This window comes from Sus scrofa, chromosome 1 (genome assembly GCF_000003025.6).
Source record: "Sus scrofa isolate TJ Tabasco breed Duroc chromosome 1, Sscrofa11.1, whole genome shotgun sequence".
Taxonomy (NCBI): domain Eukaryota; kingdom Metazoa; phylum Chordata; class Mammalia; order Artiodactyla; family Suidae; genus Sus; species Sus scrofa.
In genome coordinates, this window is record NC_010443.5 from 188,619,098 (window position 1) to 188,632,732 (window position 13,635).

At 38.2% G+C, this 13,635-nt stretch overlaps 1 protein-coding gene across 1 annotated transcript in view; it reads right to left on the minus strand.

Moving 5' to 3' along the window:
• The window catches only part of CCDC175 (coiled-coil domain containing 175), a 75,924-nt gene that overhangs the window by 1,671 nt on the left and 60,618 nt on the right, over positions 1-13,635 (minus strand). The window contains 4 exon segments of the mRNA XM_013985897.2: positions 5,744-5,906; positions 7,470-7,513; positions 11,308-11,407; positions 13,199-13,351. Of these exon segments, the coding sequence (XP_013841351.2) occupies positions 5,744-5,906; positions 7,470-7,513; positions 11,308-11,407; positions 13,199-13,351 (460 nt within the window).

The following is a 13,635-nucleotide window of genomic DNA, read 5'->3' on the forward strand; positions in this document are numbered from 1 at the left end:
TGAGTTCCATTTGGCCAGGGATTCTGTTTTCATCCACCAGTGTAACCTTAGAGCCTAACACGGTACTTGGCAAGGAAGAGGCATTCAATAAATACTTGCTGAATTCAAGTTGAGAGTTAATAGTGAAACACAGATGGACCCTAAAAAACAGGGAATTTCAAGTATCAGTGTACCCAGTTAGGAACATTCCATTGGCTGCAAATAGTACTGATATTTTAAATAGAAATTCTCCTAGTGATCTAGTGACTGAAAATATTTTTTCTTATAAAATCAAGTGGCATTATTTTCACTTCCAATGACAAAATGAGAACATTTAACTTTTCCCAAATTGTTCCTTGGGTAACAGAGTTTGTTCATCATTGCATGGCCTAGAACAAAGAACTCTTCCCTCATTCTCTATTTGTCTCTGCCGATGTGATCCTTAGGGTTTGCCATGTTGCCAGGAAAGCTCTCTCACTCTATAAGTGATGGAAGGAGAAGATGCAACATTCTAGTTCAGAGTTTGGCAAAACTTTTCCATAAAAGTCAGGTAGTAGATAATTTTTTAGGCCTGGCGAGCCACAATGTCTCAGTCACAGTGTTTCCCACTGTAGCACAAAAGCAGCCATGTGTAATATGTGAATGTATGAGCGTGGTTAGGGTTCAGTAAAATTTTACCATAGAAATTTGAATTTTATACAATTTTCTGCTATCAGGAAATAGAATCCTTTTGACTTTTTCTAACCATTTGAAAATATAAAACCCATTCTTAGGTCTGTGCCCTATAAAAGTAGGCAGGGGGCAGGTTTGGCCCCAAGATTGCAGTCCACTGACTCCCTGTTGCAGACAGTAAGACTTGCCCAGGAATCTCCACAACACTGTTAACATCTGAGAAAATAGGCAACAACTGGGGAGGAGTTTGAAATTAAAAGGCTCCAAGCTTCCTTTCTCCACAGCTCTCATCCTTACGGTCTGTGGTTTGGTTATAGTGAAACTGTGATCACAGGAGACTGAGATAAGTGCTCTCCAAACTCTTCTGACCCTTCGCCTATATCATGTGCCCCAATTTATTTATATACTATATATATATAATGATGCATATAATATTAAACACAGACACAAATATAAGTTTTACAAGATAACAAAATATTGAATACAAACAGAACTTTTAAAATCTGCTTCTTAGGTGTGGATTAATCATCACATCACAGTTTGGAGGTCCTTGACTGCTCTAGAATCTAGAATCTATGATCCAGAGTCTACATCAGAGCCAAATCTCAATGTACCAGCCCTCAGCTGCAGCTGGAGAAGTAGGAGTGCTCCAGAGTGGCCAAGAGATAGCTTGACTCCCCCTGGTGGGCATCTTCTGGAATTGAGCCCATAGCTGGATTCTAGATACAGTCACCTTATCATTTAAAGGGGAAGAAGATATATTGCTGGGTTGTCCAGGTGGGAAAGTCTAAAAAAGTAAATATTCATTTATCTTCTCATTTTACTAGCATTTATTGAGACCTTATTATGTATGACGTTCTGTGCTATACACTGGAAATAAGTGCACAGGCCTTCATGAAGCTTATGATGTGGTAGGAGAGACAGACAAAAACACAAGCAAACAAATAAAATAGCTGCTAGCTATAAAAATACTCATATGGAAATAAATAGTGTGCTACGACAGACAGTCTACATTAGAGGGTCTTGTAAGATGTCTCCTTGGAGGTGACCTTGTTAGTCCAGCTCTAAACCCTGTAGCATAGGGAAGAGTATTCTAGGCAATGACTCAAGGTAGTGATAGGATGTAATGCAGGAGGCTCTGCTTACAGTACTATTACCACTGATGATCAAGTCTTTCAATTTATTATGAACTTTGGTTTCTGGGAAGGATGAGTAGACTAATCAGAAAGCCCTCCTTGTATACTAAAACATCAAGAAACCTAGGAGGAGTGATAAATTTCCTTTTCAATGTGGAGCTGAACATGCCAGCAAGTAAGGGTTATCTGCAAGGCCCAAACAAACAGGGGATAAAATCCTGAGTAGTGAATGTGAGCTTTTGCTTTGTCTTCAGCCTGAGGTGGGAGAGTGGAGAGGGTGTGCTTCTCCTAAATAGGAGGAAGAATTCAAAGAGAGGCATTGATTTTCTTCCAGGCAGGTGACTGGGACTGAAAAGACCCCTTGGAGACAGAAAAGACCCCAAATAGCCAAAGCAACTTGAGAAAGGAAACAGAGCTAGAGGAGTTAGGCTCCCTGACTAAAGACTATACTATAAACCTACAGTCATCAAAACAGTATGGTACTGGCACAGAAACAGAAATATAGATCAGTGGAACAGGATAGAAAGCCCAGAAATAAACCCATGCACATATATTCGATTAACCTACCATGAAGGAGGCAAGAATATACAATGGAGAAAAGACAGTCTCTTCAAAAAAGTGGTGCTGGAAAAATGGGCCAGCTCCATGTAAAAGGCTGAAATTACAACATTCTCTTGCACTATATAAAAAAAACCTTAAAATGGATTAAATATATAAATGTAAGGCTGAATACTATACCACTCTTAGAGAAAATCACAGGCATAACACTCTCTAATATAAACCACAGCAATATCTTTTTGGATCTACCTCCTAGAAAAATGACAATAAAAACAAAAATAAACAAATGGAAACTAATTAAACTTAACTTTTGCATAGCACAGAACAAAAAGACAACCCACAGAATGGGAGAAAATATTTGCAAACAAAGCAACTGACAAGGTATTAATCTCCAAAGTATACAAACAGCTCATGTAGTTCACTATTGAAAAACAACCCAATTAAAAAATGGGCAAAAGACCTAAATATACATTTCTCCAAAGAAGACATATGGCCAAAAAGCTCATGAAAAGATGCTCAACACTACTAATTATTAGAGAAATGCAAATAAAACTACAATGAAATATCACCTCACACCGGTCAAAAAGACCATCACCAAAAACTCTACAAACAATAAATGCTGGAAAGGGTGTGGAGAAAAGGTAACCCTGCTACTGTTGGTGGGAATGTAAATTGGTGCAACCACTATGGAAAACAGTATGGAGGTTCCTTAAAAAACTAAATATACAGGTACCATATGATCCAGCAATCCCACTCCTGGGCATCTATCTGGAGAAAACCATAATTCAAAAAGACACATGCACCCCAATGTTCATTGCAGCATGATTTACAATAGCCAAGACACAGAAGCAACCTAAACGTCCATCAGCAGATGAACGGATAAAGAAGATATGGTATATGTATACAACAGAGTATTAGCCATAAAAAAGAATGAAATAATGCCTTTTGCAGCAACATAGATGGATCTAGAAATTATCACTCTAAGCGAAGAAAGTCCAACAAAAACAAACATCATGTGATATCACTTATATATGGAGTCCAATTTTTAAAATGATACAAAAGAACTTATTCACAAAACAGAAACAGAGTCAAAGATTTCAAAACCAAACTTAACGTTTCCAAAGGGGAAACATTGGGGAGAGGGACAAATTAGGAGGCTGGGATTAGCATACATATACTACTATAGATAAGTAACAAGAACATACTATACAGCACAGAAAATTCTACTCCATATTCTGTTATAACCTACATGGGAAAAGAATCTGAAAAGGGATGGATATATGTATATGCATAACTGATTTACTTTGCTATATACCTGAAACTAACAGAACATTGTAAGTCAACTATACTATACTCCATATAAATAAAATAAATATGCTATTTACCCCTCTGGGAAATGAAGGAGAGAGGGAAATGGAATTAAGCAGTACATAAGGGATTGTGATTACATTTGTTGTTTTCGTTCTTGGGGGAAAAATATCATAAGTAAACATGGCAAAATACTAAGGTTTGTGCTTGATAGTGGATATACAGGTAAACTGGTATGTGTATGTGTGTGTCTGTATGATTTTTATACTTTTTATACTTGGAATATTTCATGATAAATATTAACTTGTTCCAGCTATCTAGAATAAGGGCAGTTTAAGTCATATATACTGATTGCCTGTCAAATGCACTTGAATTTTAATTAAATGACCCTACCATTTGCATGAAATAAAAATGAATGGCATATACTGGATTGGCCTATTATTATTTTTTTTTCTTTTTTTTAAGGGCCGCACCCACGGCACATAGAGGTTCCCAGGCTAGGGGTTGAATTGGAGCCTACACCAGAGCCACAGCGACGTGGGATTGGAGCTGCTTCTGTAACCCACACCACAGCTCACAACAATGTCAGATCCTTAACCCACTGAGCAAGGCCAGGGATCGAACCTGCAGCGTCTTCATGGATACTAGTCAGATTCATTTCCGCTGAGCCACAATGGGAACCCCTGGATTGGCCTATTAGTTATTTTTTTATTGGGGTTGGTTTTCATCCAACACAATTTACTGTCATCTGAACATGATACTTTAAATTGAAAATGGAAGTAAAAACTAAAATTCATGCTAAGAGACTGAGTATACAAACTGACAATGGCCAGATCATACATGATGACAGAATTCTGAATCGCAGCCTCCGCAATTGGCCCAGAACAGTCATAACCTGTTCAATAACCATCAACTTTATGACCCTTCTTCTAACTCAGGACCAACCAGAGAAAAGCCACATATGCTCACTAATCAATCACATAGGCTTTCCTGCTTCTAGTTAGCCTGTTATTAGCTTCCACATGTCAACAACCTCCAATCAGACACTCCTGAATTCCTCTTTTTTTCCACATTAAACCCCTCCCACTCCTCCACCTGCCTCTGAATCTCTACCAAAAGCAAGGGATTGTGATTCTGACCCCCTTACTCCACCAAGCTTTATGCCTTGTAAAAAGGCATAAAAAAGCTTGTTCTCTTTTGGGAGGCCTTCCATTATTTTCATGCTACAATCTTCTACTTTCCATAGGTTATCAAAAAGATAGTTCTCAAAATACATGAAAAACAAAATGTGATATAAGTTACTCAGTAGGTCTAGCTTTTCAATATCATCTATTTAAATTTGCTCCAATGCAAAGATTCCATCAGGTTTCTGACAGAAATGGAAGATTTTCTCATGTGAAAATAGTGCAACGGATACATAGGGATGATTTGGCTCTTAAAATTTTGCTTGATCTACAATTGATAGGGATGGCTTGGCCTAGCAAAAAAATACAGAGTGAAGCAAGACTCTCCAGGGACCCTTATGCACTAAAACACAGTAAGTATCACCATGCTGAAGCAGGACCACCAAGACAGCGTTTAGGTTGATAAGAAGGTTCATTCACAAAATTCCTCATTGGCTGCTTTTGACTATTTCTTTGGTCAAGCAATACTTTCAGAACTCTTGGCTTTTCCAAACACTGAGATGTTTTTACTCCTATCACTTTCTCTCATTTTATGTTTATCTCACTTCATTTTCTATAACACACCTTCAAAATTGCTTATCTAATGATGATGCTCTTTGAAATTAAACCCCAGTCACCTCTAAAAGAGCCATACACTCAGAAAGAAGTTGAGATTCACTTATTTAGGTGACTCATTCTGATGGGAAACTTGCCTGAAACTATTGCATCACCAGCTCCAACCCCACCAACGAAAATCAGCATTCACTGAATACAGGTGACATTATTAGGAATGGATTATTGGGGATAACTAAATTATTGGTTGGCAGTAGTTTTTTTTTTTTTTTTTCTGATGTCACCAGCTAAAGTTAAATAAAAGAAAGTTCTTTTGTTACCCAAAGCTATAGAGGTTATCGAGGTGTCACTTACTGAGAAGGTCCATTTGTGATTCCTGTTGCATAAGAAAACGCAGCTCTTCAAGATTCCCTTGTAGCCAAGTACTGATTTGCTCAATTTTTTCATCTCTTTCACACAGTTTGTCTATTAGATTTTTTATTTCTTGCAAGGTCTCATTACCTTTCTCTAACAATTCCTTTAAAAAAACAGCATTTGGGGGTATGTGAATATAAATTTCAACAAAATAAATTAAAAATTTTGTATGAGTGAATCATGTACAAGACAAAAATACATATGCAAAATTGGTACTGGTCATATAAAATAAGTGTCTGTACACAGAAAATTCACAAAATTCTGCAAAATATCTCAGGAAAATGGATTAGCAAATTAGAAGATTTAATGGAATGCTCACAGATCTTCCATTCTTAACTAGGTAGGGTAGTGGTGGTGGCATAGAAAGCCAGTTCATCTTAGGAGCAGCAGAGAATTGCAGAGGAGATTCAGAATGGCTTAAAACTGAAGAGAAAGAACTTTGGAATTAGGCTGGATCTGAGCTTTAAATCCCTGTAAGTTCACTAACTGGTCTTGGGCAAGTTGCTTAAACCCTCTGAGCCTCAGAAGCTTCATGTAAAAAAGGCACTTTTAACCCTTCCCTTATCCAGTGTTTTAAGGGTTAGGCAATAATCACATGTAAACTTTAAATACTTAGAAAATATAAGAACCAGGCTTTGAGCTCCAATCTACCTGCCTCTCAAGGCGGGGAAGGGAAGGGAAGGGTTGGTGTCTGCCTGATAAAACATGGAGGACAGATGGAGCTCAGAACTGGCAACTCTGGTCTACAAGAATCTGTGTTCAGTTTGTGCTTGAATCAAAAATGTCATTCCTCACATTCCCATTTAAAGGGGAATTAAGTGGGATTGAGATTTCACAGTGACGGCTGGCACTCTTAAAAATAAGACCACATGCCCCAAATGGAGTTGCTCACACCAAGCTCCACATTACCAAACAGGCTTTACTTATCATTCCAGTTCTCCTAGAAAAGGAATCTTAAACCAGTCATTCAGGAATCACCTCACAGATCCCTGCCATCCTCTAAAGGAAAGCAACCTTGCAATAGCCAACCTGCTTTTTTGCCTCGTATAGCTTCCTTGTTCCTGCTCCTTTCTGCCTATAAATTCATGTTGTACAGCTCCTCAAAGCTCCTTTCTTTGCTTTTTTTTAATAATTTTTAAAAGATTTTAATTTTTTCCATTATAGTTGGTTTATAGTGTTCTGTCAATTTTCTACCATACAGCAAAATGACCCAGTTACACACATATATACATTCTTTTTCTCTCATTATCCTCCATCAGGCTCCATCACAAGTGACTAGATATAGTTTCCAGTACTATACAGTAGGATCTCATTGCTTATCCATTCCAAAGGCAATAGTTTGCATCTATTAACCACAGTTTTCCAGTCCACCCCAGTCCCTCCCTCTCCCCCTTGGTCAAAGCTCCTTCCTAACTGCTAGCTTGGATGCTGCCTGATTCATGAAGCATTGAATAAAGCCAAGAAGATCTTTAACATTTACTCAGTTGAAATGTGCTTTTTTACAGCACAGAGAACACATTTTAGGATATGATAGTCATACAAGCTCTGCCACTTCCCTGGAATCCTGACCTTCCTTACACACAAACACACACACACACACACACACACACAATAGGTGACTATCTTAGAAATATGATACTTATGGAGATAATACAAAAAGGCTTACCTTAAGTGTAGTCTTAAATTCAGCCCACAAATCTGAATATTGTGCTAAAATGAAGATTTTTTTAAATGCAAAGGTTACTGCAATAATTTGAATATTCTTCTAAAAGTAATACAATTTGTTTTTAAAAAATTATTTTTATCTGAAATTTTCTTCTTCCAATGTCAAAATAACTGAATCACACTTGCCCCCCCAATATAAACAAGGAGAAAATGGGGTTAAATATATTAAACAAATGCATTTAATATCCAGTTTTCAGATACCGGAGAATGGGCAGCACAAGACTGTGACACCTGAAAGGAGGGAGACAAATGAGGGGAGCCCTATGGCCACTGGGCTCTCTGCAGGGCCACTTTCCAGTCCAGAGTGCAAGCAGAGCAAGGCAATCTCACAGAGAGATGCAGGCATCTGTTCAAAGATTAGCAAATCAAATCCAGCAACAAGTGAACTTAATAATAGCTTTTGAATAAGTGGGTTTTAATCCCGGGAGTGGAAGATTGGTTTGACATTCAAAATAATGCCATTTGCAGCAACATGGATGGAACTAGAGACTCTCACACTAAGTGAAGTAAGTCAGAAAGGGAAAGAAAAATACCATATGATATCACTTATATCTGGAATCTAATTTACAGCACAAATGAACCTATCTACAGAAAAAAAAAAAACAAAACAAAACCTCATGGACTTGGAGAACAGACTTGTAGTTGCCAAGGGGGAGGGGGAGGGAGTGGGATGGACTGGGAGTTTGGGGTTAGTAAATGCAAACTATTGCATTTGGGGTGGGTAAGCAATGAGATACTGCTGTATACAGGTAACTATATCTAGTCACTTGTGATGAACATGATGGAGGATAATATGAGAAAAAGAATATATGTATATGTATATGACTGGGTCACTTTGCTATATAGCAGAAATGGAATCCTGTAGCTGCTTGAGTAGCTGAGGTCAGTCACATAGGCCCATCCAAACCCATGTGAGCTCCCCCTGCCCATACAACTTTGCATATGCTGAAAATCACTGTTGCACAAACCTCACAGGGAAAGGACACCTAGTTTCCTCCATGTCCTTTTTCCCTTTGCTGATTTTATTTGCTATTCTTAATTGAAATAGACAATAATTATCATATATAACAACTTCTGAGTCTATGAATCCTTCCAGTTAATCATTGACACTGAGGGTAGTTTTGAGGACCTCTGAAACAATACTAAAAAATGCAAAATCTTGCTGAGAAAAATTAAAGAAGTTCTAAATAAATGGAGATACATACTGTGTTTTTGGATTGGAAGTCTTAATTCTGTTAAGGTATTAATTCTTTTCAAATTGATTTAGAGATTCAACACAAACTCCATTAGGATACCAGCAGGTATGTAGGTATGTGTGTGTTCAGATTAATAAGCTGATTCTAAAACTAATATGGAAATCAAAAGATTTAAAATAACAAAAACAATTCTAACAGGGAAGCACAAATGTGGCTAAATGTGAACCTATAGTGAGCAGGACAGTGCGGTATTGGTGTAAAATCAGATATTTAGAATAAAGGAACAGATTCATGAAACTGATTTTTTAAAAGTTGTTTGGATAATACAATGCTAAAAGGAAAGTCTTTTCAAAAAATGGTGCTAGAACAACTGAATAAGCATAAGAGAAAAACAATGAAATTTCAACCCTTACCTCATACCACACAAAAAGTTAATTTTTTTGTTTGTTTGCTTGCTTTTTAGGGCCGCACCCACGGCATATGGAGGTTACCAGGCTAGGGGTCTAATCGGAGCTGTAGCTGCCAGCCTACACCACAGCTAAGCAACATGGGATCCAAGTTGCATCTGTGATCTACACCACAGCTCACGGCGATGCCAGATCCTTAACCCACTGAGCAAAGCCAGGAATCGAACCTGCATCTTCATGAATCCTAGTCTAGTTTGCTAACTGCTGAGTCACAAAGGGGACTCCAAAAAAGTTAATTGGAAATGAATCAGGGATCTAGACACAAAAGCTAAACTAAAAACTACTAGAAAAAACATAGGGGAAAAAATCTATGAGAACTTTGTGCATTTTTGCCTAAGCCTAAGGCAAAAATGTATTAGGACACAAAAAATACCAATGTTAAAAGACCAAGTAGATAAAATGGACTTTGTTCCAAAGAAAGTTTTTTACTTTTAAGACACCATTAAGAAAATGAAAAGTGGGAGCTCCCGTCATGGTGCAGTGGAAACAAATCCGACTAGGAACCATGAGGTTGTGGGTTCGATTCCTGGCCTCTCTCAGTGGGTTAAAGATCTGGCATTGCCGTGAGCTGTGGTGTAGGCCAGCAGCTGTAGCTCCAATTGGACCCCTAGCCTGGGAACCTCCACATGCCACAGGTGGAGCCCTAAAAAGCAAAAAAGAAAATAAAATGAAAAGTGAAGCCTCAGACAGAAAAAGGATCCATTTCCAGACTATATAAAGAGTTTAGCTCAATAAGAAATACAAACAGCACAAAGCAATGAGCAAAAGATTTGGACAAACATGCAGCAGATTATATTTTTTAGAGATGGACCCACAACGTATTTCATCTCGCATGCTCTTCCCCAAACATGATGTTAACACTCCTTCCATTAGGGTGATGCCTCAGTCCCCACCCCTGTGCCTGGGTGACTGCCTCAACCATTAGAACATTGTGGAAGTGGCACTTCGACTCCCAAGGTCAAGTCCCAGAATGCTATGAACTTACACTTTGTTCTCTTGGGATGCTGGCTTTTGGAACACAGCAGACAAGCAGTTACACATATGGAGAGGCTTCAAGGAGGTGTTTTGGTTAATGGTCTGTCCTGAATTCAGCTGACAGCCAGCATCGACACCAGACATGTGAGTGGCTCTTCAGATGATTCTGGTTCCCACCTGCTAAATTGTCCCTGGCCATCAGGCTGCCCCAACTGATGTCATGTAGAGCAGACATGAGTTGTCTCTACTAAGTTCTGACCAGATTGCCAATTTGTGAGCAAAGTAAGTGATTTTTAATATTTGTTATGCTGTAATAGATAACTGATTCAAAATACCTCCTCAAAGGTGAAATATGGGGCCAAAAGGCACATGAAAAGATGCTCAACAACATTAATCAATAGGAAACTTTAGTCAAGAGGAAATATCATTACATACCTATTAAATGGGTAAAATGTTAACAATTTTAAGTGTTTCGACAATTTTAAGTTTTAGTAAAGATATGGAGTATTCCATTGCTAGTTGGATTATAAATTTGTACAACCATTTTGGCAAACTGGTCATTTCTTACAAAGTTAAACCTGCAATTTAGCCCAACAATTCCCCACCTTTGTATTAACCCAAGAGAAAGGAGGATAAAAATTCTCAAAAACCACTTATAAACAAATAATAAACACAGGCCGGAAACAGTCCAATGTCTTTCAGCTGGTGAATGGATGAACTAAATATGGTATATCCATATAATGGAATACTATATAGCTATAAAAAAGAACAAACCAATGATACATGCAGCAACATGGATGGAACTTAAAAACAGTCTGCTGAGTGAAAGGAGTCAGGTGCAAAACAGTGCATGCTCTATCATTCCATTTATATCTAACCCTTAGAGACAGAAGACAGATCAATGGTTTTGAGGAACTGGAGGCAGGGTGGGATATCAACTACAAAGGGACATGAGGGATGTTTCCAGCGATAAAAATGTTCCATATATTTGTTGTGGTAGTAGTGGTTACAGTGATATGCACATTTGTCAAAATTTACTGAACTTTAGATGGGAGCATTTTATTATATGCAAATCAGTAAAATGGATTTAAACAAAACTTGATTTTGTATATGTACAGGTCACCCATGACCCATTACTTACTGTTAAGAGCTGTTAGCTGACAGAATAGATCACTTGAGGTGCACCTGAGGTCTTCTTCATTTTTGTATTTCTCTATGTTTTTCTTCATGTACTCAATATACTGGAAATTAAAGATGTGATTGCTTTAGGCTGTAAAGTTACTTATCCATCCAGTCACCTGGCAAATATCTATTGACCCCTCCTCTGTGCTACCTTCCATTCTAGATGCAAGAGTAACAGTGGTAAACGCAGCCCTTGTCAAGCTTATCTTCTGGTGAGGGAGATAAAGGATCTTGCTTCCTAGTAAGCATTTCGGCACCCAAATAAACATGGTATTCTGAATTTACCACAAAAATAAAAGTTATTCTGCTTAAATGCAGAATTGTGTCCACAGGAGGGAAAATGATCCTTTTGAAAAATGTGTGTTCAGTACATGTCACAAGGCAGGGATGCTGTCTTCCTGGAAGAATTCATAAGACCTCAAGAAAGGAATATGATCAAATCAGGAGACCCTGCGGTATTGCTCACTCTAGCTGGATGTTTCATTGGGTAGGCAGTGGTGGTGGCAATGGTTTGGTTATTAAAGTCCTGGATTTCTGTTCTGACCACCCAATGCTCAGAAACTCTAAAATCTGTGGAAACTCTAAAAGCATAGGCTTTGGGATGTGAAGTTGGTACTGGCTCAGCTTTGAAAGAGAGATAGTCAGATACTAGATAGAAACTGCTGATAAAAATCATAGAAAGAGTGCCCAGTACCACAGGAGGAGTAGACACAGAATTGTTCTATAGGACTGTTTATAAACATGGATTAGAGGGTCCCATATGCAGCCTTGATCTTGTGTCAGTCTTTGCATGGCTTGTTGGCAGGGTTTGGAGTAAACCAAATGAAAGCCACCCAAAGCCAAATCCAAGTCATCCGTCTTGCTCTCTGTGAACGTGGATCACTGTTCACAAACTTGTCTGGTTCAGCTGGCCTCCCCTACCTCTCTGCCCTCTCTTAGTAGCTTTTTTGGTCTTTTCTTCCAATGTTTACTCTTTCAAAGTTGTCTTTCCCAAGAGCTCTGTTCACATCTCACTGTTCTCATTCAGTACACAATCCCGGAGGAATCTTGTCCATCTCCCAGGTGTTAAGTCCAACTGCTATGCTAACAACACTGTCAGACTTTTCCCTTGAGCTCCTCACCTGGTATGATTAGATGCTCTTGCTCTGGGTGATTGTGTATATGTGCCCTTGATAGTCACATTTAACAACTGAATGGTAACTATACTTTTGTATAGTGAGCTTTCTAAGGGCTTGGGATACTAACTCCTATTCATATTCACTGTACCTCTCTTCAAGTTTGGGATTCAGTGGTGTGGTGCTTAAAACATTTGTTGAATTAAGGATTGTGATCATCAAAACAAAAAGTGGCTAATGACTAAGATGAAAGCATGGGGTCATCCAGGGGCTAGAAGATGGAACTTGAATCCCAAAACAGAACTTTTAGAATCAGTCTTTCACAAAGTCAGTCATCCATTTGTTCACCCTTTGCTGAAATAGCAATTAAAATTTCAAACCTTTTGGGGAGGGAGTGGGATGGATTGGGAGCTTGGGGTTAACAGATGTAAACTACTGCTTTTGGAATGGATTAACAATGAGATCCTGCTGTGTAGCACTGAGAACTATGTCTAGTTACTTAGGATGGAGCATGATAATGGGAGAAAGAAGTATGTATACATGTATGTGTAACTGGGTCCCCATGCTGTAGAGTGGGAAAAAAATTGTGTTGGGGAAATAACAATAAAAAAATTTTCAATCCTTTTTTCACTTAAAAATTTTTGAGAGTTATTCTCTCTTTTTTCTCTGATAACTAGTACAGGTATAGACCAATCAACAAAGACCAATGCACAAGTGAAGTGCTCTTGAACTTACCTCTTTTAACCTTTTATTTTCCAGGAGCAAAGCATCTGTTTTTAGGTCATGTACATAGATTTCATACTCTAAGTTCTTTAGAATTTCAAAATGAGTTTTGATTCTATGGCTTTCATTATCTCGTAATTGTTTTAATTCTTGCTTCACTTTCTTCTGCTCAAACATAAAATCCATAGTTATCTCACAGAGTTCAGTTATCTGGGCACCAGTGTATTAGGTTATCTGGACCACATTTAGAGAGGGTTCTAATTATAGCTGACTCTTGAGCAATGTGGTACCAACCCTTGCACAGTAAAAAAAAAAAAAAAAAAAAAAAAAAATCTGTGCATAAGTTTACAGTTGGTCCTCTGTATTCTGTTTTGCATCCACTGATTAAACCAACCATGGATCGTGTAGTACTATAGAATGCATTCATTGAAAAGAAATCTGCATATAAG